Genomic DNA, 25,356 nt, shown 5'->3' with positions numbered 1-25,356 from the left:
TGGCGTTTTCAGGGGCCCCCCCGGCACAGCTGTTTATTGTAAAGACTGGGCGAGGCGGAACAAGCCCGGAGCAGATGGACAGCATGTCATGATAAGGGATCCTCTCCTGTGTGTGTGTGTGGGGATGGGGGTTTTACCTGTTGCTGGTTGATTAGTCGAATGGGCAACGGGCGTACAGCCGCCCTGATCCTGGGCTCCGTTGCCCCGACCCAGGACAGGTGTGGCCGCTCAAACCCCATCACCGCAAGGGGTCCCAGGTCTTTTTTTCCTCAGAGACCCCATAAATCAAACCTTAATCTGAGACCAGCATCCGTTTTTGCATGAATGGGTTCCATTTTCATGGTAGAGGGAGCAAGGTTTTTTAGGGCAATCAATACATTGGGACATATAGTCATATATGTGTCAATCTCATAAAACATACAGTATGCCTCGAATCGACCAGTCACCACCCCTGCGATCTCTGGCGACTCCCTGTGGGGGTCTCGCACCCCGGGTTGGGGATCTCTTTGCCAAACCGATCTTTTGGGGCTCTGGACCTCATGTGAGGTTGCGTATTTGCAGAGCATACTGCACAGTTCTCAATGAGAGGAGAAAGAGAGAAACCAGCGGCATTACTTTGGCTCCTCTGGCACATTTACGTGTTGATGCTTCACTTTTTGTTTGTGATCAGATGTGCAGTATTGTAGATGTCTTTCATATTTTGAATATTTGCAAGTAAACTAAACCAAAAGGAAGGAAGCAAAACATCAATAAATAGCTATCTGGTTTAAAAAAAATGTTGCTTACTTTGACAGTTTTGGCTTTTTCAGAGTCAAGTGATTATACACTTGAAATAACTAGACTAACTGACTAATTGACTAACTCGACTCTCACTGAATAATTGACGTCCAGCTGAAAAAGTACTTTTATTTAACACTTGTTATTGCCGCCTGTTGTTTCTTTCTGCCTAAAGGGGTTTCTCCTTCTCGTGGTTGGAGAGCTCCCAGGCGCTCGGCCGTCTTGAGAACGTCTCGGGCACAGTAATTAGAAATCGGCCGGCTCCTGCACACGTTGGGCGAACCCCTCGAACCCGCAACCACAGCAATCAATCGACAACCGAGGGCGGGACTCGGGCTGAGCCGCGAGGCGCCAATCGGGCTGAGCTGGTTCTTTCGCAGTTGATCGATTCCTCCGTCTTGAGTACGTTTGTCAGTGTCTGCCCCAATACGGATGCAGGTATCCTCAATAGCCAGCCGCTGTGTCTGGAGAAATGAGTCCCGCTCATTGGCTGTATTATCTGTATTTAAGGCGTCGCCCAGACTGATGGAAGACCTTGTGGGATGAGGGAGGGTGTGGAGGCGTCGCAAACCGGAACCGAAATGGATGGAGGACGACTCACAAATAGATCATGTGTCTGTACCTTGGGCTTCTTAAAGCTGCATCAAAACACACTCTGGTGCCGGATGCCACTATGATGTACTGTTTTTTCAGGGAATGGTCAGACCCCTTGTAGATGTTCCGTCCTTTCTGGACCCTTGGTGTTTTTTCTTTGTTGTTGTTTTTTTTGTTAATATTGATGGACCCGTGGTTAAACTCCCTCAGCTTTGGCCGGAGCGGCGCTTCATGGCGTGACGTCGTGAGGGCCGCACAGCTCGTTTCCCTCCACACGGTGGCGCTGTGGGGTCGCCTCTCGCCGCGAGATGACGGTGCAGTCTAAGCAGGGACGCTCTGCCTCCATGTTGGGTGAACGCCGCAGCTTCCACCTCCTCCTCCGGCCCCGCGTCGCCTCGCGGGGCCCCGTGTCAGCGCGGCAGAATAAAGAAGTGTGTGTGTGTTCGTTTTAACGCCGTAATCCGCAACATTATTTTGTTGAATAATCCCTTCTCTGACGGTTTATTTGGCTGACACTTCATAAGAAACAGCCATTCAATGTACCCGCGTCACGCACGTGCTCCCCTGCACGCTGCCTCCGCCGTCGGCGGCGGGGCCCGCCTCTCCCGGCGGGGAGGCAAAGATCAGACGCAATTTGGCAAAGCAGCAAAACGAGGCGTGGTAAGAAAACGGTGGATGTGGATGATTACTCACAAGGGGGCACAGCCCCCTCGGATGAAAGAAATACATCACCACCACCTTAAAGCGATAAAAAAAAAAAAAAAAAAAAGAAGTCCATCCATCAGCCGAAGGAGGAGAAGGCAAACTTTGGAGAAAAAGAAAGCGGAAGATTCATGGTCGGGGGCTGATTCGGAACGACCTTGAGCGAATCGACGTTGAAGTGCTCGTCGAATGTCTCCCAGCGCGACGCTCTTCCCTCCTTGCGTCCTCCCCACTTCCCTCCCGACTCGTCGGAGGCGCGACGTTCATCGCATTAAACCGGCGCCCTCCGCCCGGGCCCTGCCCGCCTGCCGGCGCTCCGCCCGGGCAGCCCTCGTGGAGCGCGGTGCCGTGCCAGGAAGGGAATCGTCCGCCAGACACTGATTGCCACGAAGGGATCGCAGCGTCCACCGCGTCGCCGAGACCTTATTAATGCCCCAAAATGACTGTGTTTCATTCATGGGGGTTTTATTTTAAAGATCATAGCCCAGCCGGTCCCTTTGACCCGTTGAAATGCCTCAAAAGGGCCCAAACCAGCAACACGTCGTTTTTCCACTTGCCAAAAAGTGATTGCAGCTCCTGCCTCGTGACTGAAAGGTTTTTTTAGGCCCCAACATGACTGTGTTTCATTCAGGGGGTTTCATTTGACAGCTCGCAGCCCACCCGGCCGGCGGCAGGCACTTTTTGACGGACGATCACTTTTTGGCACGACACCGGCACCGACGGTTGGAAATACCCAAAATGGACTCAAGTGGCCCGAGTTAAAAATGGACCAGAGCAGGACATTCTTATCCTCCTTTTCCATCCCACCTGACCCCACCCCCAAAAAAAACATCCTTCCAAACACTCCCCCCCCCCCCCCTCTCTCTCTCTCTCTCTATCTCTCTCTCTCGCTCGGTCTGCACCTCATGGTCAAAAGTACAGCAGGTTGGAGGTTTGGAGCTGAGCTGTCTGTCTGTCTGTCTGTCTGTCTGTCTGTCTGTCTGTCTGTCCGTCTGTCCGTCTGTCTGTCTGTCCGTCTGTCCGTTCTGCTTTTATATCGGTCTCCACCCGTTTGGTCGTGGCCCCCCCGGGAGGTGATATCTCTTCTTCTCCATCTCGCTCTCTCTTCTCATTTTAACTTGTTTGCTTTCATCCCTCTCTCCCCTCCTCCCTCATTTGCTCCCCTCCTCCCTCCTGCCGTGTCTGTTTTTACTCTGCACCACCCCTCCTTTCCTCCACCCCTCCTTCCCTCCACCCCTCCTTCCCTCCATCCCTCCATCCCTCCTTCTCTCCATCCCGCCTTCCCTCCACCCCTCCTTCCCTCCATCCCTCCTTCCATCCATCCCTCCTTCCCTCCACCCCTCCTTCTCTCCACCCCTCCACCCCTCCTTTCCCCATCCCTCCTTCACTCCACCCCTCCTTTCCCTGTCTCTCTCTCTATCGAGCTCTGTCACTTCTTCCTTACTTTCCATACTTTCTGTCTTTCGCTCTTTTCTCAGACCTCCTTCCCACTTCACCCCGTTTTCTTTCTCTCTCTTTCTCTCTCTTTCTCTCTCTCTCTATCTCTCTCTCTCTCTCCCACTGTCTCTCTCTCTCTCTCTCTCTCTCTCTCTCTCTCTCTCTATCTCTCTGCCCTTTCTCTCTCCATCTACATCACGTCTCCCTCCTCCCACCCAGACTCCCTGTGTCGCCGTGGAGATGGGTGGCTGCCGTAATTATGCCTCGGCGTTGTGTGTTTGTGTGTGTGCATATGTGCGTGCTCATGTGCCCGTGTATGTTTGTGTGTGTGTGTGTGTGTGTGTGTGTGTGTGTGTGTGCGCGTGTGTATCTTGTGGCGGTGGTGATGGTGGGAATGGGGGGGGGGGGTTGCCAGGGAGACATGGGAGATGGTTGCCGTGGCAACAAAGAGACTCCAGGAGCAAAGATTGAGGGAGAGGGAAGAACGGAAGTGTGTGCGTGTGTGTGTGTGTGTGTGTGTGTGTGTGTGTGTGTGTGTGTGTGTGTGTGGGGGGGCTGGACTGGGTGTGACAGTCAGTAAGGTCGAAAGGTAAAAATAGCGGCGCTCTGACAAGATCCTCCTCCCCCCTGCCCCCCTCTTCCCCGCATCCTCTTCCCCCCTCTTCCCCGCCCCTCCCCTCCCTCACCCCCTCTTCTCTGTTTCCCAACCACGCGGACCGCCAGCCTGCAGCCTGCAGCCTGCAGCCTGCAGCCTCCTCCCCGCTTCTCCCTCTCTCCCTCCTTCCTCTCCTGCTTTTCTCTCCCTTCTCCTGCCCTCTCTCCCCTGACGTCTCCCCACTCCGTCTCTCCCCCCCATCCTCACTCCTTCTTTGAATTAAAGGGAAAACAACCGTGACCTACAGGAGGAGGGTTGACTCAGCCTGATCTGATTGAGACCTTGACTGGATATATTAGGCTTTCTCTTCTGTAATACACCTGGTACACTTATTTCCAGTGTTTTTCTCCAGAATATGTCTGAAATATACAACAATATATACCATATACATTAAGTAATATAGTGCATATAAAAATCAGATTTGGAAGATATGAAAATAAGGATTTACAAGTTGTTTTTCAAGAATGAAGTTTCCCTTACTGAGCCAAATTCAGCAATCTCAGGAGACTATGAGCTTTTTTGGAATATTATGTATATTATTTTGTCGTATTATGTATATTATTGACTATATGACTTGTAGGCTGCTGAATTAACAGCATTGCTATCGGTAGTAATTTACTAAAGGCTCATTTTGGATGAGAATTTCACAAAACACTGTACATAAGAAGGATATAAAGTGCAGAAAATGTAATAATAAAATAATTTGAAGCATTCACAAGAAGTGATAGGGACACCAAAAGTGTGTTAGTGTGTTTGTGTGTATTGGAGAACGCATCGGGGCAGTCATGAGCGTGTGTGTGTGTGTGTGTGTGTGTGTGTGTGTGTGTGTGTGTGTGTGTGCATGTCTACTGAGAGTAATCTCAATGTTCAATAATTAATCAGTGCATTGTATTTGCTCATTTTGTGTTTTTTTTTTTTTTTTGTTTTTTTGGGGGGGTAATTTGGGGAGAATTCGGTTGGTTAGCGAGGATGAATCGTCGGCTCCCAAACACTGAGACAATCGAGTTGGCAGGGACAGAGCCACCAGGGCCGAGCCAAACCACCGTTGCATAATATTAAAGTTCATTTGTATGGGGCTTGTGCAAAAAATACAGTTACATTTAGAGCTTTTCCTGAGACCCGGAAGTGATGTCATTGTTAAGTAAATAATACATAGAATTACTGAGATAAAAGGAAATAATCTTAAAAAAAAAAAAATGGACTCACAGGAGGAACTACTTTCCAAAATGTCCTGTCCTCTTTGTGCACAGAATTTGGGATTCCTTGGGACTGAGCCAAGTCTTTGCAATGAAGCCCGGTCCGTTGGTGGGAGAGGCGGGGCGCCAATTACAGTTTTAAATGTTTGACCTTTGTGAGGCAAATTGGATTTATTTATACACAGGGTTTCCTTCTCACACTAGTTATGTCTTTTTTATTTGTTGATTGTGTGGCGGTGGCTGCGGAAACGATGAATTGCAAGGAGAGAGTGCCCTAGAAAAATATTAAATAGCTCAAACATCCAAAGGAATATGATATAATAATAATAATTATATTGGAGCTTTTAGAGCTGAGCTGTAAGCCAAACTCAGCGGGAAGTTTGCTTTGGCCGAAGAAACCTGCAGAATGTTACTCTCTGGTCTCACAAACGAAACCGAATCTGTCTTTCCCTCACTCTCTCCTCCTTTATCTGCGTGTCTGTGTGTGTGTCTCTGTGTGTGTGTCTCTGTGTGTGTGTCTGTGGGCCTGAGAAGCTGTGTGTGCGTGCGTGCGTGTGTGTGTGTGTGTGTGTGTGTGTGTGTGTGTGTGTGTGTGTGTGTGTGAGTCACTGCGGGTCCAATGAACAAATTGTTTATGGATGGTTAAGTAATGATGTTCATTCATTTTCATTCAGGCTGCTCTTGTCATTTCAATACAGATCTTTGGATTGTTTGTGTGTGTGCATGCGTGCGTATGAGTGTGTGCGTGCATGTGTGTGTTTGTGTGTGTGCGTGCCTGCGTGTGTGCGTGCGTGTGGCGTGTTTCTACTTGTGTGAATGGAAAATTGCTCCGCTGGGACATGGCGTCAGCCGCCACGCGCTACACGGGTCGAGTCGAAAAAGCCTCGTCAGGGTGCATGATGGGAAACCGGTTTTTCGAAGTTCCCGGGCGCGTTTTCCCCGTCGACGGGGACGAGACGCGAGCGCGGGGCGATGGCCCGCGTCGCTCCCGAGACCCGACGGAGAGCTGCACCCGCATCCCGTAACATCAGGGGGCGCCCCGGGTTGCGGCCATTTCAAGCTGAACAACAACAAATAAGGAACGAGGAAATCGAAGCTCGGAGGAGTCGCCCACATGGCTTTTGTCCCTGATCGATACCGGGCTCCATCTCCCACTCTGCATCAACAGAGGCTGTTGTACAGACACTTCATGACTGCGACTCGTATTGATCTGTTTGTGGGGGCGCGCGCGTGGACGTGCGCGTGCGCGTGCGCGTGCACGCCGGCGTCCGTGTTCCTTCGCGAGAGGCGAGCGGCTGAGATTTGGCTCCGGCGAATGGGGACGGGAGAATATGCAAGACCGTCACGTGACTCGCTGATGTCAGCGAGAGAGAGAGAGCGCGAGAGAGAGAGAGAGAGAGGGAGGGAGGGAGGGAGAGCAAGGTGCGATTTAGCCTCACAGCTGATCCGTGCAGCGCTCAGAGAGGAGCGCAGGCAGCCAGACACAGTCACTCTCACATACACGTCCCGCTGTTTGGCTCGGCTCTGGCGCGCAGGCGGCCGTGCACATGCGCCTCGCACTCGCACGCAGCAGCAGCAGCAGCAGCGGCGGCGGCGTCGCACGCAGGCAACCTCCGAGGTATCACCCACAAAGCCACGGCGCCTCGCTCCCAATCTGTGTAAATCTCCTGTCACTTTGGATACTGATGCCGGTGCCGGCTTCCTGGGAAGAAGAGGACGTTCGCCGCAGACCCGGGAAACAGGGCAGCGTCGGGAAGAGGTGAAACAGGGAAGAAAGGCAAAAATTTAGGACACACGGGAGACAGAAAGAAATAACCAAACGTTCTAAAGGAGCAACAGACCAGAGACCCAGAGAGTGGAAAGAAGAAACAGAGGAAGAAGTTAGAAGGGAGAAAGACTTGAAGAGAAAGAGAGGGAGCGTGGCGAAAATGTCCTCTCTCTCTGGCTCGCACTGCCAACAGCCGGCCATCATTAGTGGTGTTGCCAGTAGCAGCAGTGGCTACCCACCATCTTCCGCCGGACATCAGCTGCCACAGCAGCCGCAGCAGCAGCAACTCTTGAATGCCGCCAACGTCACTGCCGCGCACGCATCACCTCCGCCCGCCTCCTCCAGAGCTCAGGCATCTGCCCGGAACACCGACTGGCAGCGCCAGGACCAGATGGCCGGAGGGCACCGGGGCACGGGGCCCGACGGGGCCAGCGCGGGACTTCAGATAACCTTGATAGGAGGACAGGAGGGGGTGAATTCGGGGCGCGGCGGTTTCGGGGGGCCGCCGGGGCTCTCGGTCGAGCCACCGCGCCTCGTCACGCCAGGTTGGGAGGAGGAAGGGTCGGGGGCGAGGCCCGGGGAAAGTGGTGCTCGCAGGGCTGGGGCGATGGGAGGGACGGGTATGCTGTTGGGAAGCGCGGGACAAAGCCCCAGCAGTCCGCTCTCTTCTTCCTTCTCCTCCTCCTCCTCGCCCGACCCCTCCCCTGCTATCTCGCCTGGGAAACCCCTTTCGATGCCCTCACTGGATCCCAAGTTTGCGGCAGAGCTCAACTATGGACCAAATCATCAATCCTACCCAAATGTTAACAGAGGGGGCTCTCTTTGCCCCAAGACTCAAGCCTCAGGGGTCGTGGAGAGCCGCCCGTTGAGCCCCCACATCCCTGGAAGTCCCAGATCAAGTCATGCAGAGGGCGAGAGGAAACCTCTTGTGTCTACCCCGCCTGCAGGCCCGCTTGTCGGTAACAAAACAGACCCATCCACAAGCCAAGCCAGAACTCAAAATATGAGCCAGTCTTCAGGCCTGAGCGGGCTTCAAAATACTGATTCAAATGCTGGACCCCTGAAAGTTCAAGAGGGCAATGAACGCCAACTTGGGTCTGAACGTCCTGGAGCTCCGACTATAACCTCGTCTGGGCTCCTGGGTCACAGGCTAATGGAGGACTTGGGTCCCGGTGGAGAGGGCGTGACGGGGTCCTGCGGCGTGTCAATCACGGAGGCGGCCAACGGCCAACGTGGCGGACTGAGGGAACCGCCTCAGCGGAGCACGGTGAGGCGAGCCATGTCCGACTGCTCGCACCTGGCGGTCCCCACCTTAGCGACCGAGTCGTATCCCACCGGTAACGGGACCTCCGCGCTACATTGTCCGGGCGCCCTGAACTTCAGCCGCCTGGGGCCGGCGGGCGTGGCCAGGCCTCCGCACCCGCACGTCGCCGTCCGCCGCTCACTCACCGTTTCCGACGATCGGGGAGCCGCGGCGGCGATGATGATGTCATCCCAACTGATGACGTCGCCCACGCTCCCGTCTTCCCCGCCGCCCAAGAGGCACCACGGAAGCTGTGAGGCCAGCGTCCTGCTCCCGGTCCCGCCCGCAGCCCTCCAGCCCATTAACGGTTTCCAGGCTGTTAAACCTGCGGCTGTGGGTAGGTGTCCGAGTAGAAGTGTTTTCCTACAGAAGTATGATGGAGGGATCCTAGGGGCCTGATGGAAACGTTGGGTTTGGGCAGCGTTGCTGTAGGTCACTGCTGCACCCAAATAATATTGGGATTGGTCGATAACAATGCTGGTGTTGGAGACTGGCAGTGCTAAACTAAAATTGGATATTGAATTGGAGAATATCCGTGTATTAGCAACATCAATATCAAACATGCCATACGTTGAAGCCTTTTTCCATTTTAGCAGAATGTTAAATGTCTTTCATGATAATTATTCTGTTTTTATTAACCTAAACTTAGCGTCTAACTCTGTATTGTTCGATAATAGCAATGCATTGGATCGTTATATCGTCTGATACTTTAAATTTGGGATTCAGAATTGGTTGAGAAAAAGTCATGGATACGGTGTTTTCTTTGGCACTCTGAGGTTGATTGATATACGACCTGTTTCGTTGACAGGACTTGGTGCCTGTGGCCCCTCTGGGCGTCCTAGTCAGGATTTAGGTCAGTTTGATTGGGGACGCGAGGCAGTGCGGGCAGCCAGAACCCCTGTCCTGGTTACCGATGCCAGGAGCTGGATTGATGGCAAAGGCTGGGGACGAGACACAGCGCGCACATCAAGAAGTTAAACATAGATACAGAGCATATAACTACATCTATCTATCTATCTATCTGTTTTTCTATCCATCTTTCTATCTGTCTGTCTGTCTATCTATCTGTGTGTCTGTCTATCTATCTATCTATCTATCTGTCTGTCTGTCTGTCTGTCTGTCTGTCTATCTGTCTGCCTGTCTGTCTGTCTGTCTGTCTGTCTGTCTATCTATCTAACTATCTATGTCTATCTATCTATCTGTTTGTCTGTCTATCTCTCTATCTGTCTGTCTGTCTGTCTGTCTGTTTATTTATCTATCTATATCTGTCAGTCTGTCTGTCTGTCTGTCTGTCTATTTATCTATCTATATCTGTCTGTCTGTCCGTCTATCCATCCATTCATCCATCTATCTATTTGTTCTGTTTTTTTAGTCCGTAGTTAGGGAGAGCTGCAACATTGATTAGAGACTGACTGTATTCAAATATAGAGCAGCTATTTCTGGCACTTTGAGCCTTGGTGTGCCTGTACGTGTGAGCATGCATGCGTGCGTTGATGATGCTCCTTTCCAACGAGGTGGATCCTATAGTCCGCGTGTTAAAGGCGCAGACACACCGGCAGCGGCCAGACAGTCTGGAGCGGCCCCGGTGGCGGAAGGCCGCACGAGAGCCGCACCATCGTCGGCCCGACGGCACGGCCATTGGCACCGCGTTGCAGATGGCTAGCTTCCATAGACACAGAACAGGCCGCGCACACAATACACACACACACACACACATGCACGCACGCACGCACATACACACACACACACACAAATCGCATCGCATTTAAGCACAGACAATATGGTTTGAATTACTCTTATTCTTGGGGCACAGAATACCGCAATATACCATTTTTTTATACGGATGGAAAGAAAGGTATATACATATATCACATCTCTCTCTCTCTCTCTATCTCTCGCTCGCATCACTTTCTGCTCTCTCACTCACATGTGGCCGTGCTGTCGCATCGGGTGTCCATGCAAGGTCAACTGGAATGACTGTACTGTCATTGTCCATCCATCCATCTATTGATCGTACGCTCTGTCTGTAGCTGATTACCGTGCAACAAGTTGGCAAGCAACTATAGCCTTTCAGCAATATATACTATATCTATCTATCTATGGATATATACTGTATTCAACAGCATGTCAGTGAGGATGGATAGGGATATAAATACATCGAAAACATTTGTAAGAAAGACAATGAAAATATGTACACCTGTGTGCATGTCCTTACATGTGTTTGTGTGTGCTTTTTAATGTTCGTGTGTGTGTGTGTGTGTGTGTGTGTGTGTGTGTGTGTGTGTGTGTGTGTGCCAGTGATTATTGCGTGTGTGTGTTGCTCTTCATGGTGGGTGGCCTAGAGCAAAAAAACAATCTCAGCACCAGTATCATGTCTTTGAATGTTAGTCATGCTTACTTCAAATGGCAGTTTTTCTATGTGCAACTGTGTCTGCCCCCCCCACTCTCCCTCTCTCTCTCTCTCTCTCTCTCTCTCTCTCTCTCTCTGACACACACACACACACACACACACACACACACACACACACACACACACACACACACACACACACACACACACACACAAACACCGCTGGTAGCCGGCAGCTGTGGATTGTACAGTAGCATGTTATTTAGTGGATCCTATTTGCACTCAGCCAGCAGTAGCATCGCGGATGAGTCATACGGAGGAATGATACTGTGATGAATACCAGCTGCAAATAAAGTGGTCTATGCTGGGATGGGTCTACAGTGGCAATAATAATAATAATAATAATAATAATAATAATAATAATAATGATAATGATAATTGTAATGATAGTATAAATAATACTAGTAATAATAATAATAATAATAATAATAATAATTATTATTATTATTATTATTATTATAATACTAGCAATAATAAAAATAATAATGATGATAATGATAATGATAGTGATAATATAAATAATACCAGTAATAATACAATAATAATAATAAAATAATAATAATAATAATAATAATAATAATAATAATAATAATAATAATAATAATAATAATAACAATAATAATAATAATAATAATAATAATAATACATGTATCTGCCTACGTGCAGTTTGCATGTTCTCCCCGTGTTTTGTTTTGATGACATCACTTGGGAGTCCTTCCAGAGGCATGTTGGTGAGGTTAATTGCAGACTGTGTGTTATTGAATGTTTGTGACCCTGCAAAAGGACTGGCGCCGTGTTCAATTTCTGTGCGCCCATTGTCAGCTGGGTTAAATAATACTCTCACAGAGAAAGAGAGACCCTCATTATAAATATTTGGCCAACTGGATAGATGAAAAGCTCACTGTTAGAGGTCCTGTTGAGAAACTTGCAAAAAATAACTTGCAGACCAAACTTGGTTGTCTCCAGAGAAGACAACCTAGTTTTATTATTCTCCAGTGTTCACCAGGAAAATAACAGAAAAAAAAGTATTGTCTGTTTTTCTTTCCATACTGGATTACGGCGATCTTGGCTATGGACGAGCATCTCCCCCTGCCCTTAAACCTTTAGATGCCTTTCACCATTCAGGGCTGAGGTTTAGCACTGGTGAACGCTATGGTCACATCACTGTCCAATGCATGAAAAATTTGGCTGAACCACTCCGTCTGTAATAAGAGATCAGCCCGGGTATGTATTTATTAACAAAGTAATTAAAAAAAAAAAGACCATCAATGCCATTATAGCTGTCCTGGAATGTCAGCGCTAATAGGAAAGGATCAGACTTCAGGTTCCAAATAACTGAACACACCACAACACAAAACTCTGAAAATGAATTCTCTGCTACCATTAAGTTCCAGGGGCAGATTTTAGAGAGTCCCTGTGGAATGGTTTCACTGTTCTCCTCTTTCTTTGTGTATTTCTTCCTTGACACTATTACAAATGAGTGTCTTTCCTTCGATGTGTTTACCCTTTAAATGGAATAAAGCAGCTCCAGGAAACCTTGACCAGGAAAAGCTGTTCAAGAAAATGGATGGATGGACGGATGGATAGTTCGATTGTTTGATGGATGGTTGGATGGATGGATGAATGGATAGTTCTATTGTTTAATGGATGGATGGATGGATGGTTGGTTAGATGGATGGTTGGATGTAATAAAAATAAAAATAAAAATAAAAATAATAATAATAATAATAATAATAATAATAATAATAATAATAATAATAATTAGGGGAGGGGGGGTTAATACCTCTCATTATCCTAATGAGAAATAATTAAACTATCCCTGAGGCCAGAACTGTTGTTTCTCTTCTTGTTGTTCCTCCGGGAGGTCGACAGGAAAATTAACAAACTGTTTCCAAGGGCAGATGACGCAGTAACCCCAGATGGGAATAGCCGGACAAATCCTCTGCCTTTCAGAACGGCTTTAATTCTCACCCTTCCTCATTCGGTGCAGTGTGTAGGAAGCCATGTGTGTAACGGCGTGGGAAACCAAATTGGCGGTCTTTATCCGAATTCTAATGAAATACTTTTTTAAATGATCCCCCATGCACTGTTGCTTTACTTGTAGAGAAAAGCAGAAAAGGGTCATTTAGTCATTATTACATAAGGAGTATCACTCCAGCAACCCACAGCTGAGAGGTTAATGACGCAGTTCTAACGCAGAATGCTACGGGGCACATTCGGAGTGGCTGTTATGTAAAAAACAAAGTCGGAACGTACTTGTGGTGTGGGTGTGGCGCGGTATAAGCAGCCACACCTGTCTGGTGTGACTGAACTGGTGTGTTTGCAATACAATTTGTACAAGTGTACAATTTGGAGGTATTTGTACTTTACTTGATCAATTCCATTCTTGTGGACTTGCCGTAATACTTTTCTTTACTACAATATATGAAGGGCAATAGAATTATCTTAATTTTCACTTCAACATATATCCACAACACCTTGCAATTGCTATTTAGTTTTAGTCTCTTTAGTCAAGTCTGAACCTGCTAGCAATGAGAGGAAACCATTCAGCCACCAAAGCTGAAAGGATACGAGCACTAATTCCACTATTAAAACCACAGGCTCTGTCTTGGTTTCTTCACCGAGCTCAGCTCTCATCTCATCCCGCAACCCCCTACACCGTAAGGGTGCCGCTCAAATGTTGACGCAAAAAATGCAGAAGTGCTTCAAAATGCAGTTTGGTTAATGACTGAGATGCCGACTTCCTGTACGTATGTCAATGGAAGTCAATGGAAAAAGAAGAAACTTCTTTTACATTTACATTTAGTCATTTAGCAGACGCTTTTATCCAAAGCGACTTACAAGGGAGAATAACATTCAAGCTACATTGCGACAGAGATTAGTGTAACAACAACATTCGTGTAACAATAAATACTGCAAGGTGGTGCTAAGTAATTGTAGGTTAGGACAGGAGGTACTCACTGAAGAGCTGGGTCTTCAGGTGCTTCTTAAAGACAGAGAGGGAGGTCCCCGCTCTGGTCATTTTTGGCAGCTCGTTCCACCAACGTGGAACTACAAATGAGAATAGCCTGGATTGCCGTGGCTGTATGGCCGGCAGAGCCAGGCGACGCTCATTTGACGGGGGGCAACATGTGCTCTTACAAGAGCATTTAAGTAGGCGGGAGCATTCCCAGCAATCACTCTGTAGGCCAGCATAAGAGACTTGAACTTGATGCGGGCGGCTACAGGTAACCAGTGGAGCTCGATGAGCAGCAGAGTGACATGTGCCCTCTTTGGCTGGTTGAAAACCAGTCGCGCCGCCGCATTCTGTATCATCTGTAGTGGCTTCACCGCACAGGCTGGCAAGCCTGTTAAGAGGGCGTTGCAGTAGTCGAGACGGGACATCACCAACGTTTGTAGCAGCAGTTGAGTGGCATATTGGGTCAGGTACGGCCTGACTTTTCGGATGTTGAGTAGTGCGAAGCGGCAGGACCGGGAGACGGCGGCAACATGGTCCGAGAATGTCAGTTGGTCATCAATAATGACACCAAGATTCCTTGCAGCCTTGGTAGGAACAAGAGATAGAGAGTCGATTTTAATATCAATGTTGTGATAAATACCTTGTTTGGCCGGGAAGACCAGCAGTTCCGTTTTCGCCAGATTTAGTTGAAGATGATAATCCTTCATCCATGTGGATATGTCAGCGAGACAATCCGAGATCCGCGTCGAGACAGTAGGGTCGTCGGGCGGGAAGGACAGATAGAGTTGAGTATCATCCGCATAGCAGTGATATGAAAAGCCATGTGAGCGGATGATCGGGCCCAGTGAGGTGGTGTATATGGCAAAGAGGAGGGGTCCTAGCACCGAGCCTTGGGGCACCCCTGTGGTGAGGTTGTGAGGCACAGACAGCTGGCCTCGCCATGTCACACTGAACGAGCGCCCAGTGAGGTAAGATTCGAACCAGGAAAGTGCACTGCCCGTTATGCCCATGCTTGAGAGTATGGACAGGAGTATGCTGTGATTGACAGTGTCAAAAGCAGCTGATAAGTCTAGCAGAATGAGAACAGAGGATTTGGCAGCAGCTCTAGCAGTTTTTAAGGCCTCTGTCACAGACAACAGGGCTGTTTCGGTGGAGTGACCACTTTTGAAGCCAGATTGAAGTGTATCAAGAAGGTTGTTTCTTGACAGGTACTCTGTAACCTGTCTAGAGACCGCCCTCTCTAAGGTTTTGGAAAGGAATGGGAGGAGAGAGACCGGCCGATAGTTTTCTACTTGATTGGGATCAGGTGAGGGTTTTTTGAGCAGTGGTGCGACCCGAGCCGCTTTGAAAGCGGAAGGGAAAGTGCCGGAAGTTAGGGAAGAATTAATCACATGTGTGATTGCCGGGGTGATAGTCGGTGATATGGCTTGAAGGAGGTTAGATGGGATCGGATCTAGCGGACAGGTAGTAGGACGGCTACATGTTAGTAGTTCAGATACCTCACTTTCAGCGAGGGGGGTGAAACCAGGGAACGATGAGCCTAGGGCTGGAGAAGACAGGTTGTGAGTAAGTTGTTTAGTGAATTGGCTGCTGATGGCTGCTACTTTGTTTGTAAAAAAGGAGGCAAGGCAGTCAGCAGTGAGGTTAGTAGCTGGGGGAGGTGGTGGAGGGTAAAGCAGAGACTTGAAGGTGGCGAATAACTTACGTGTGTCTGTGGCACCGTTGATCCTACCGTTAAAAAAGGCCTTGGCAGCAGTGATGCTGGAAGAGAAGGAGGACAGCAGTGTCTGGTAGCTAGCAAGATCCTCAATTGTTTTGGATTTGTGCCATTTCCTCTCGGCTGCTCTGAGGTCAGTGCGCGTTGTCCGGAGGGTGTCAGTCAGCCAAGGGTGCGACTGGGTTGAACGAGCAGGTCTGGTGGATAGTGGACACAGGCTATCCAGACATGAGCTCAAGGTGGAGCAGAGGGAGTCAGTGGCATCATTAACCTGCAGAGAGGAGAAAGTGCCGCGGGGTGGAAGAGAAGAGGAGAGCACAGAGGAGAAGTGGGTGGGAGACAAGTTGCGGAGATTGCTGCGGATAGTAACCATGGGTGGGGAGGTGGGGGGTTATTTTGGTAGCTGGACATTGAAGTGGATGAAGAAGTGGTCAGAGAGATGAAGAGGAGTGACCCATAGGTTGTCCGTGGTACAGCTCCGAGCAAGAATGAGATCAAGCTCTTTGCCAGCCTTGTGAGTCGGTGGAGTCGGGACCTGTCTTAGGTCGAACGAGCGATACATCGAGTGTCTCAGTATCTTAAGATTGCTTCTTCTAACGGGCGTGTTGGTTACGATTTTGATAAGTGTCGTTCCATAAAGAGGATATGTAGGCTTAAAAAGGGGCGTATTGGAGGGTGTAGTTGCCTTGACCGACAGGGCTCGCCAGTTGCTCCCCACCTCAGCACACCGCACCAGACTCTGAGTCCGAAGTTACTGACTCCGTTTCCTGCTGAGATGGCGGTGGGCGGGGAGCCAAACTTGCAGCCTCAAATCCTCTCTTCGGAGATCGAATGGATCCTGTGTCCTTTCACTCTACGGTCTATGCCCGTCCCGTGGCGAGGGGGCCGCGGACTTCCGCCGTCACGCCGATCGGCCGTTGGCGTCCCCGGGGGACAAGCCCGAGACCTGCACTGAGCCAGAGCTTTAAGCGCTGTTCCGTCCCCGGCTGGGCTCGCCGCGTCCGCTTTTTCTAAAAAGCCGATTCTTAGGATCAGCTTTTGGAAACCTTTCCCGCTGAGCGGAGACGGGGAAGCGGCAGCTGGGCGTTATGTTGGACAGGACAATAAAACCTTTTCGACAGAGCGTAAATGTCGTACATGGATTGATGCTCATGCCTTTCCGGTTCTGTTAGTTTTTCTAATCGTCTCAGTGAGACATCATCGGGTACAGTGTACAGGTGGAGTAGTTAGCGGTTTTACAGCGGTGGACCGGAGAACTCCCACAGGCAGTTGAGCAGCGGACGCCTTTGCTCACCCGGCCAACGCTCTTTCACAACACACTAAAATGTTGCTAAGATGACGTAGGGGTGTGGCATGTGGACGTAGGCATGTGGTTGGGGTGGGGTCGACGCCGACCCCAACCCCGGGAAATGAGAGTAGAGCTCAAGTAATGTCACATGGGTGAAGTCACGGGGTCACGGTACTAATGCTGACGTCGACGTCTCCCTCCCAGTGAAATCCGACAACAAGGACAAGCAGGACAAGATGGACGCCTTCGACAAGAAGGAGGAGCAGCAGAAGAAAGCCGACAACAGCCAGGACAAGACGGGCGAGAAGATCCTGAAGGACGAGGAGAAGACGGACAAGGCGCTCCTGGAGAAGAACGACAAGAGCGGCGAGAAGGCGGAGAAGGCGGACAAGCCAGAGAAGACCAACAAGGACGACAAGCAGAGGGAGGAGGAGGAGGAGAAGAAGAACGGCGGGAAGAGGGAGGAGAAGGGAGGCAAAGCGCCGGCCAAGTCTCCCACCGCCGACGGCGGCAAGGACAAGGTGGGTCAGGGCCGGACGCAGGCTGCTGCATCAGTGGCACTAGCGCCCACGCGCACACACACACACACACAGACACACACACACACACACACACACACACACAGACACACACACACACACACACACACACACACACACACACACACATACACACACACATTGTGTGTACAGATGATTCAAACAAAGTTGATTTTCAGCGGAAATCGAGACGGACAAGAACATCATTCAGTCTATCTGCTGTTTGTGCTTCTGTCAGAGAGAGAGAGAGAGAGAGAGAGCATGTTTGCATGCACTTGTGCGTGTGTGTGTGTGTGTGTGTGTGTGTGTCTACCGCTTCATGTCAGTGGTTGTAAATGGCCTCTCTCTTACATAATCCCTTTTTACATAATCACATGCTACTTTTTGACTGCTGCACATTCGTCGGGATTTGAAGCTTATGATTTTATCGTTTAACCCCCCGTGACCTTTTTTTTTTTCTTCTTTGGTCTAAATTTGTTGCCTATCGAACCACGTTTAAGCACAAAGATTTCTGACGTAACGTTGCGTTCCGATTTTTAGTTTGATGATTTCTGGCTGCGCTGCCCATATCACGCTGTCACCGCCATCGATGACTCCATCTCCCCTCCTTCTCTTTCTTTTACTCCTTCTCTTCCTCTTTCTTCTCTCAACCTTTGACCTCCCTCCCTCTGACCTCCCTGCGCCATGGCATGTTGTTATGACATTATCACCAGCCCGACGCGGGGTCGACCAAACCAAACTCCACCAAACCCCGCCCCTCAACCCTCTCCACCAATGGCGAGGCCGCCTCCGCCAAACGTCCCTCCCCCACCTCAGCCTCAGCCAATAAAAAAAGCCCCAAGGCGACCACTCCCACCGCCGCCAAGCGCTCGCCGGCCCCCGCCGGCCCCAAGGGCCCCAAGGTGAGCCACGCAAGCACGGACAGTCAATCAATCAATCAATCAATCAATCAATTAATCGATCCATCAATAGATCCGTCTTACTTTATTTCTGCATTTCGTACATTACAATGTAATGCAATTCACTTCACATGAAATAACAAAAAGAAAAAATTGTTTTTTAATGAAAAATACAAATTATATATAAAAATAAGAGCAGTAGGAAAAGACATGCACAACAACAACAACAACAACAACAACAACAACAACAACAACAACAACAACAATGAAATGAAAAGAAACAATTAGAAATTCCTAAGTAAGAACAAGGATAAAAAAATGTATTGAAAATGTGTACTAGAGTAGAAGTACTATTACTTATTGTTTGTCAAATCTTGTTCATACTGTTCAGTGGACTCTGTCGTTGATGTCTGAAGAACTGTGACTGGTGGAAACAAAATCATGTTTCAAGACCAAATTCTGATGCTATGCAGAGAACATCACATGAGGAAAAGTAAAATAGAAGTAGAATTGAGATATGGTTGGATGTATACAGCTCACTGCCATCCCTCTCTCTCTCACACACACACGAAAACACACACACACACACACACACACACACACACACACACACACTTGAAACGCGGCTCTACCTGTTTTCCTTCTGTCGTCTTCCAGACTCCAGACAACGGAGAGAAACGCCCTCCTGTGCAGAAGGCCACGCCCACTCCGCGCCCGACCACTAATAAGAACGGTTCGTCAGCCAACACTGCGAGCAAGACCCCAGGTACGTATTACATACACACGCATGCACACAGACACACATGCACACGCACTCACCTACGCACATACACATACACACACACACAGACACACACACACACACACACACACATACCCAACGTCTTGTTTTCGCCCTTGAGGGCGAACCGTTGAAATGGATTCAATCAATTTTTATTAAATTTGCTTCAGTCCAATGAATCGCCGCAGCCTCAAACGATGTCAGAGCCATAATGGATTTGGTATTTTGAAGACGTACACAAACAGTATGTTGACATATTTGCATTTTGTGTGAGAGTTTGCAAAGAAGCTAAAGTTAAAGTTAAGTCAAAGAAAATCCAGAGTGCCTTCACGGAAAAGAAAAGTCATTACGAACCAGAAAATCTTGAAAATAAACAAGAGATTATCTTTTTGCTAAATTGTCTGGTCCACAATTATGCCTATAACATTATTATTCAGCTGAGAAAAGACGTCCTCCTCTATCCTCCACGAGGGAAATGGTAAAATAACTCTGGGGAGTTAATTGAGTGAAGTGAGTCATTCAGAATGAAGCAATGTTTTAGGATTTTTAAGAAATATTACATATAATATTTGAATATTAATATTAAATACAATATTACTATACATCGACAGGTTTTGCATTGCACCACCCCCCGCTGATGCTGGCGTTATAAACCTTTTGTTGTTTTTTTGTGTGGAAGGGTAAACAGGAGTGCATTCGTCAGTGTTTTTACGGCACCGTTTGGGTCGGTGCGTCATGACCTCCGCGGTGGCGGGCAGGAGGAGCGACCGCCCCTCGGCTGGTTTGGCCGCGAGCTGATGAAGTGGCTTGTTTGGTATTTTTATCCAGCCACTGCAAAAATCACACCTCGCTTGCGAGGGTTTGGTGATTCAGCATGAGCGACGCATTAGGGAAACAGGTTTTCCACCTATTGCTTCGTGCTTCATCTCGAACACCTCTATGACTCATTCACCCCATTCACATGGACGTGAGTGCTCCTGCAATGTCGATTTTTTTTCTTCATGTTTTTTTCATTAATTCAACGCCACAGCGTCATAGCTGCTGTTATAGCCACAAAGCATCTTCTGCCTTTTTTTTTTTTAATTAAACCTGTGCAATTATTTTAACCAATCAATGAAGGGAAATTGTGAGAACTTCCTTATATTTTTTCATTAATTTATAGGCATATTGCATATTGCCATTTTATTTAGCATATTGCCATATTGCTATTTTGTCTTCTTATTACTTTATGGTAATTGGCTATTTGTTTTGTGCGGCTGTAACACTGAATTTTTTTTCCCTGGGTTTGAAGGGTCTGTCTTGTGACTTCTATGGCTTTTCATGACCAATGAACATGCATATCAATCCGTACACAATTACATAAGTAAATGGAAATGTAAGCACGTGTGGAAGTTGGACAAAAAAAGTCCAACCTTCCTCCTTGTGGCTGATCCGCCTGTGTGGGGATGGGTTATTTTCCTGTTGCTGGTTGATTGCTCTGACGCGCAACAGGCGTACAGCCACCCGGATCCCAGGCCCAATTACCTAGACCCAAGACGGGTGTGGCTGCTTAAACCGCACCGCCCCCACACCGCACTCCCTTTTTAAGGTCGCTCCATGTTCACACTTTCATCAGAACGTATCGGCTTACGGAACGGAGCTCTCATAAAGGTCATCATAAAGTAGAGAAACAAAAGAGATAAGCAATTTCATGTCAATATAAAATCACACACAATCAGAACAAATGCTATTGTTCTCACAAACCGCAACATCTCTGAGTTCTACGACTTAGAAACCACGTTACATAAGATGCTACGCCAACTATTTTCTTTATCTGCATGCAGGGCCTAATCTTTGGCTTTTAGATAGACCTCAGGTCGCTGTTTCCTTTTATTCATGATCCATCATCCTCTCTTTCAACATTCCGACACTGCATCTCGGATAGTTCATGAATATGTGATGCGGATTAGCCCCCTAAAAGACCTCAAAAAGGAGTTTGAGTTTCTCTGGCGTATTTATCGAGCGGCTCATCTTCCCCGTCTCTCGAACTGACTCCAGCAGCGTCCCGGCCGCACCATCTACGCCCGCAGAGCAAGCTTTGGTGCAATATTTTGATGCTGAAACTGCTATTTCTCCACAGGGATGACGTTTTATTGGGTGTAATTAATGATCTAATCCCGCGCCTGCAGGGGAGCTATCAGCGAGGAATTTAGCATCTGTAAGGGGTCCTGACTCAAACGTGAGAATATACGAGTGCCGATGAATTGCTTGGGGAAGGCCCACAGGCGGCAGATCGTACCACGTAGTGGGGGCAACACAAGGGGGGGAGGGGGGAGGGGGTAAGAGAGTGACTGAGGGAGTGTCCCCGTTACGCAGCGTGCTTTATTGGTTTAAGGAAACCTTTAATAAGGAAACGGAACACAAGACGGTTTTGAGATACCGTGTCTGTCTACCGGCACAGCCCTGAGCCGGACACAAATAAATAAAGACTATGTGTCTTAAGGTATTCCCTTAAGACTTGTGGTCTCAAATTATCGGCTGAAAGCGGGGTGTCAAATAAATATCTGGTATTCCATTGGTTGAATAAAGGTGATCTAATTGTGTGTGGTCTCTTGACGTCACGTCGCCCAACCTGCCCGTAGCCGGTGCCGTCGTTTGGGGTGCGCATCCCGAATGTTTTATGAATAGCACCGGGTCTAAAATATTGTGTGGGTCCTCTGAGGGAGCGTTGGGGGGAACGGGGAGGCTGGGATCGCGGGGGGGGGGGGGGCGCGGGCGGGAATTGGCGGAGGCGAAATTGAGCGAGCGCCACACCCTCATCGTGTGGCCGCAGACGATAGCGATAGGCTCAAAAAACCCCCCGGTGTCCCACCCATCCTGGCGCCACTGGGAAGGACGCCTTCCTGGGAAGGACTTATCCATTGTGCTTTTGAGGTCGTTGTACTCGTATACCTGTGCCGTGCATGTATTGTGTACGCGCATCACCATTTTGCTCTCCGCTCTCCTCTGCAGCGAACAAGGCTGACAAGTCCGAGACCAAGACGGGGGAGGCCAAGAAAGCCAGCACGCCCAAGACAACAGGTAGCAAACCAGCTAAATGTGCCGGTGTCCTTTACTTGTTTGACTGTCTGACACACCACAAGTAGGACATATCAGCCGTGCATTCATTGATTGTCTTGCATTTCGTAACTTTGAGGAAAAAGAAGTTGTCTGTGACTCAGAACTCCTCGGGGAAGTCCTTTAGTGTCAACTGAACTTGAGTCTCAACAAACCACAAAGCAAAAACATGTTAATATGTTCACCGCTCTGATTTAATTTGGAAGATAAACAGTGCGGTAATCCACAATTATTTTGTGGACGAAACAAACAATGTGGAATAAGAGCAAAAACCCCGATTCAATAGAAAGCCATTGAAACATCAGCAGCTGATTTCCAGCTACACGTACTGTAGGCTCCTAAATACTGTTTAATCTGGACACAAATTACATGCAGCACTAATGATGACATCATGAAAAAGGTAAATAACAGATACCACTTTGGTTTACCTCTTAAACGCTTGCGGTGCACTTGAAATTGACCCAGGAACCAGTTTCGGATCGGCACCCACCAGTTGAGAACCACCGACTTAATGGAGTTGTATGATTTCAGATGAGTACAAAATAAACAGTTTCTCGTTCTCCATCCCGTCTCTAATTATCCTCTCTCTCTCTCTCTCTCTCTCTCTTTCTCTCTCTCCCCATCCAGCCACCCGCCCTCGCCCCCGCCCGGCCCCCGCCCCCGCCACCCCGGCCCCTCCTCCCAACGGCACCGCCAACGGCGACGGATCGAGCAGCCACCGGCGCCGCACCATCACCAAGCCCCCGGTGCCCAAGCAGACCCCCATGGAGAAGAAGCCGCCGGTGCCTCGCGCGCCCCGCCACCCCAGGCCCCTCAACGCGCCGACCCCGGACCTGAAAAACGTCCGCTCCAAGATCGGCTCCATCGACAACATCAAGTACCAGCCCGGCGGAGGAAAGGTGGGCCCCACAAACACATCTATTTTCATTTTCAAGTTATTTCGATGATGTGTGATACATAGAAGAATATCTATCTGTCTGTCTGTCTGTCTGTCTGTCTGTCTATCTATCCATCTATCTGTCTGTCTGTCTGTCTATCTATCTATCTATCTATCTATCTATCTATCTGTCTGTCTGTCTGTCTGTCTGTCTGTCTGTCTGTCTGTCTGTCTGTCTGTCTGTCTATCTATCTATCTATCTGTCTGTCTGTCTGTCCGTCTGTCTGTCTGTCTGTCTGTCTGTCTGTCTATCTTTGAGTTTCATTTAAGGTGCTATCTCGTTGCTGTCGAGACACATTCTTTTTTGCTCCTTTCTCCAAATATCTCCTCCTCTCATCTCCCTCTCACCATTCTTTCACTTCCCCAGCTCCGTCTTACAGCTGCTGTCTGCACACGCACACGCACATGCACGCACACACACACACACACACACACACACAAACACACACACACACATACACACATATGCACAAAAAATCTCACACACTCACTCACACACACACAGACACCGAAAGTGTCAATCTAATCTAGCGTCAAGCTAAAACCGTCTTCACAGATCACAGTGTGGTAGATACCTGGATATGTTGAACACACACACGCACACACACACGCACACACACGCACACGCACACACACACACACACACACACACACACACACACACACACACACACACACACACACACACACACACACGCCATTGTTTCTGACGGTGTGCCTCCAGAAAAAGGTTACGTGTCATTTTGGATCACGAGCATACTGTGTGCACCTCCTCTGTCCTGCCATTCCACAGTCACTCAACACAGGTTGCTTTGTGTTCATCTAACTGTCTATCTGACTGTCTGTCTGTCTGACTGTCTGTCTGTCTGTCCGTCTGTCCGTCCGTCTGTCTATCGATCTACTTATCTATCTTTCTGTGTGTCTGTTTGTCTATCTCTCCATTTGTCCGTCTGTCCGTCTGTCTGTCTACAGTATCTAACCCAACTCACAACAACTGTGCACGCACAGATATTTGATATTTGATGTGTTTTACTATCAGTGGCTGTCTGTTTCCCTGTCTGTTCAAGGAAAGCTGTGGTCTTTTTTTCAACCTCAACCTTCATTTCCTGTCACTGGGTCAACCCTAATGTCAATTGTTATGAGGCAGCGATTGCCCCGTTGTTGTACGTACTCTGTCTTCTGTCGACACTGGATCAGTTTGAACGAGGCGGCCCACCCACTTTGTTTGGCTACTAAGATTTAGGCTGAAAGAACGCCGGAGTTACTCTTCGAGGGCTGGACTCCAGGCGCTCATGCCAGATCTTTCCAGAATGGACAAAGTGTTTGTTCGCCCCTGTTGGCGCCGCGCGGCTGACACCGTGCCTCTGGCTTCCCGCTCCTCTTCTCTCTCATCTTTCCTTCCGCGCTGACTGACGTGCTCCTCCCTCGCCGCTCACTGTCACGCGTTGACTAACGGTTCCTCAGATCATGACAGGCGACCAGGCGGACGGGAACGCATCCATGCGGAATAACATCTGCTACTGACTCATCCGTGTCTGCACGAGTCGTTATGCTTAGAATTAGCATTTCTCATTTCTCATTTCTCATGTCTCCATACTGCCCTGCAGCAATGGACAAAAGCCTAAAAGCCCTTGTGCGGCTGCGGCGGGACGGAGCCGCACAAACGGTGCGCACGGTTAGAGAGTGAGCACGGTTAGAGAAAATAACACTGGTCGGGATCAGACATGATAGCGCAGATTGAATGAACTGAGGGACACATTAGATTAAGAGAGCAATCTCGCTGAGTTAGTCGGTCGTCAAAGCAAAGACATGGGGGGCGGCGGGAGTTTCCTCACTGCTTGTCAGCCGTTAAGGCTCACCGACGCTCAAGGCTGTTTCCGAACGGGTGCCGCAGTGTTGCGGCGCGCATTACATGGAACTGAACCCTCCGCCGTCGATCATCACGTTTCCTCATCGGTTGCTTTTTGTCCCGGTCATCAGCTCTCATGTTCGCCGACGTTTGCCCCCGAGTCAGAAACCGTTTTCATCGCCTGCTTCACTTTTCTTGCCGGCGCTCACGCTCTGCTGTTTCAATCCTCTAGTGGCTCCTCTAGTCCAACATGCTGTTATTTATTGATTTCAAAGACCTGTGCATCTCACTCCTCAATCACCTGAATGTTCTTTTGCAGCTGCTACTGCTACACCCAGCATCTCAGTGAAGTGGTCCGTGCGCCACCCACTGCTTCACCTGGATGGTGTTCTCCTTGCAGAGTCTGTATCTGTATCCCTGTCCTTTGGTTTCCTGTGATAATCCATTTG

The 25,356-nt window shown here is 48.9% G+C and overlaps 1 protein-coding gene across 1 annotated transcript in view; it reads left to right on the top strand.

Annotated features, from left to right (window-relative positions):
- LOC307237739 (uncharacterized protein) overlaps positions 1-25,356 on the top strand; it is a gene marked incomplete at both ends in the record, with an annotated part of 62,103 nt that overhangs the window by 26,017 nt on the left and 10,730 nt on the right. Inside the window, 6 exons of the mRNA XM_080010502.1 lie at positions 17,011-17,224; positions 17,846-17,861; positions 18,059-18,247; positions 18,902-19,010; positions 22,017-22,085; positions 22,749-23,020. Of these exons, the coding sequence (XP_079866628.1) occupies positions 17,011-17,224; positions 17,846-17,861; positions 18,059-18,247; positions 18,902-19,010; positions 22,017-22,085; positions 22,749-23,020 (869 nt within the window). The remainder of the gene's footprint in view (positions 1-17,010; positions 17,225-17,845; positions 17,862-18,058; positions 18,248-18,901; positions 19,011-22,016; positions 22,086-22,748; positions 23,021-25,356) is intronic.

Source organism: Zeus faber (genome assembly GCF_960531495.2).
Source record: "Zeus faber genome assembly, chromosome: 12".
NCBI lineage: Eukaryota > Metazoa > Chordata > Actinopteri > Zeiformes > Zeidae > Zeus > Zeus faber.
The sequence above is the reverse complement of the archived record's forward strand: the minus strand, read 5'-3'. Positions and strand labels throughout refer to the sequence as shown.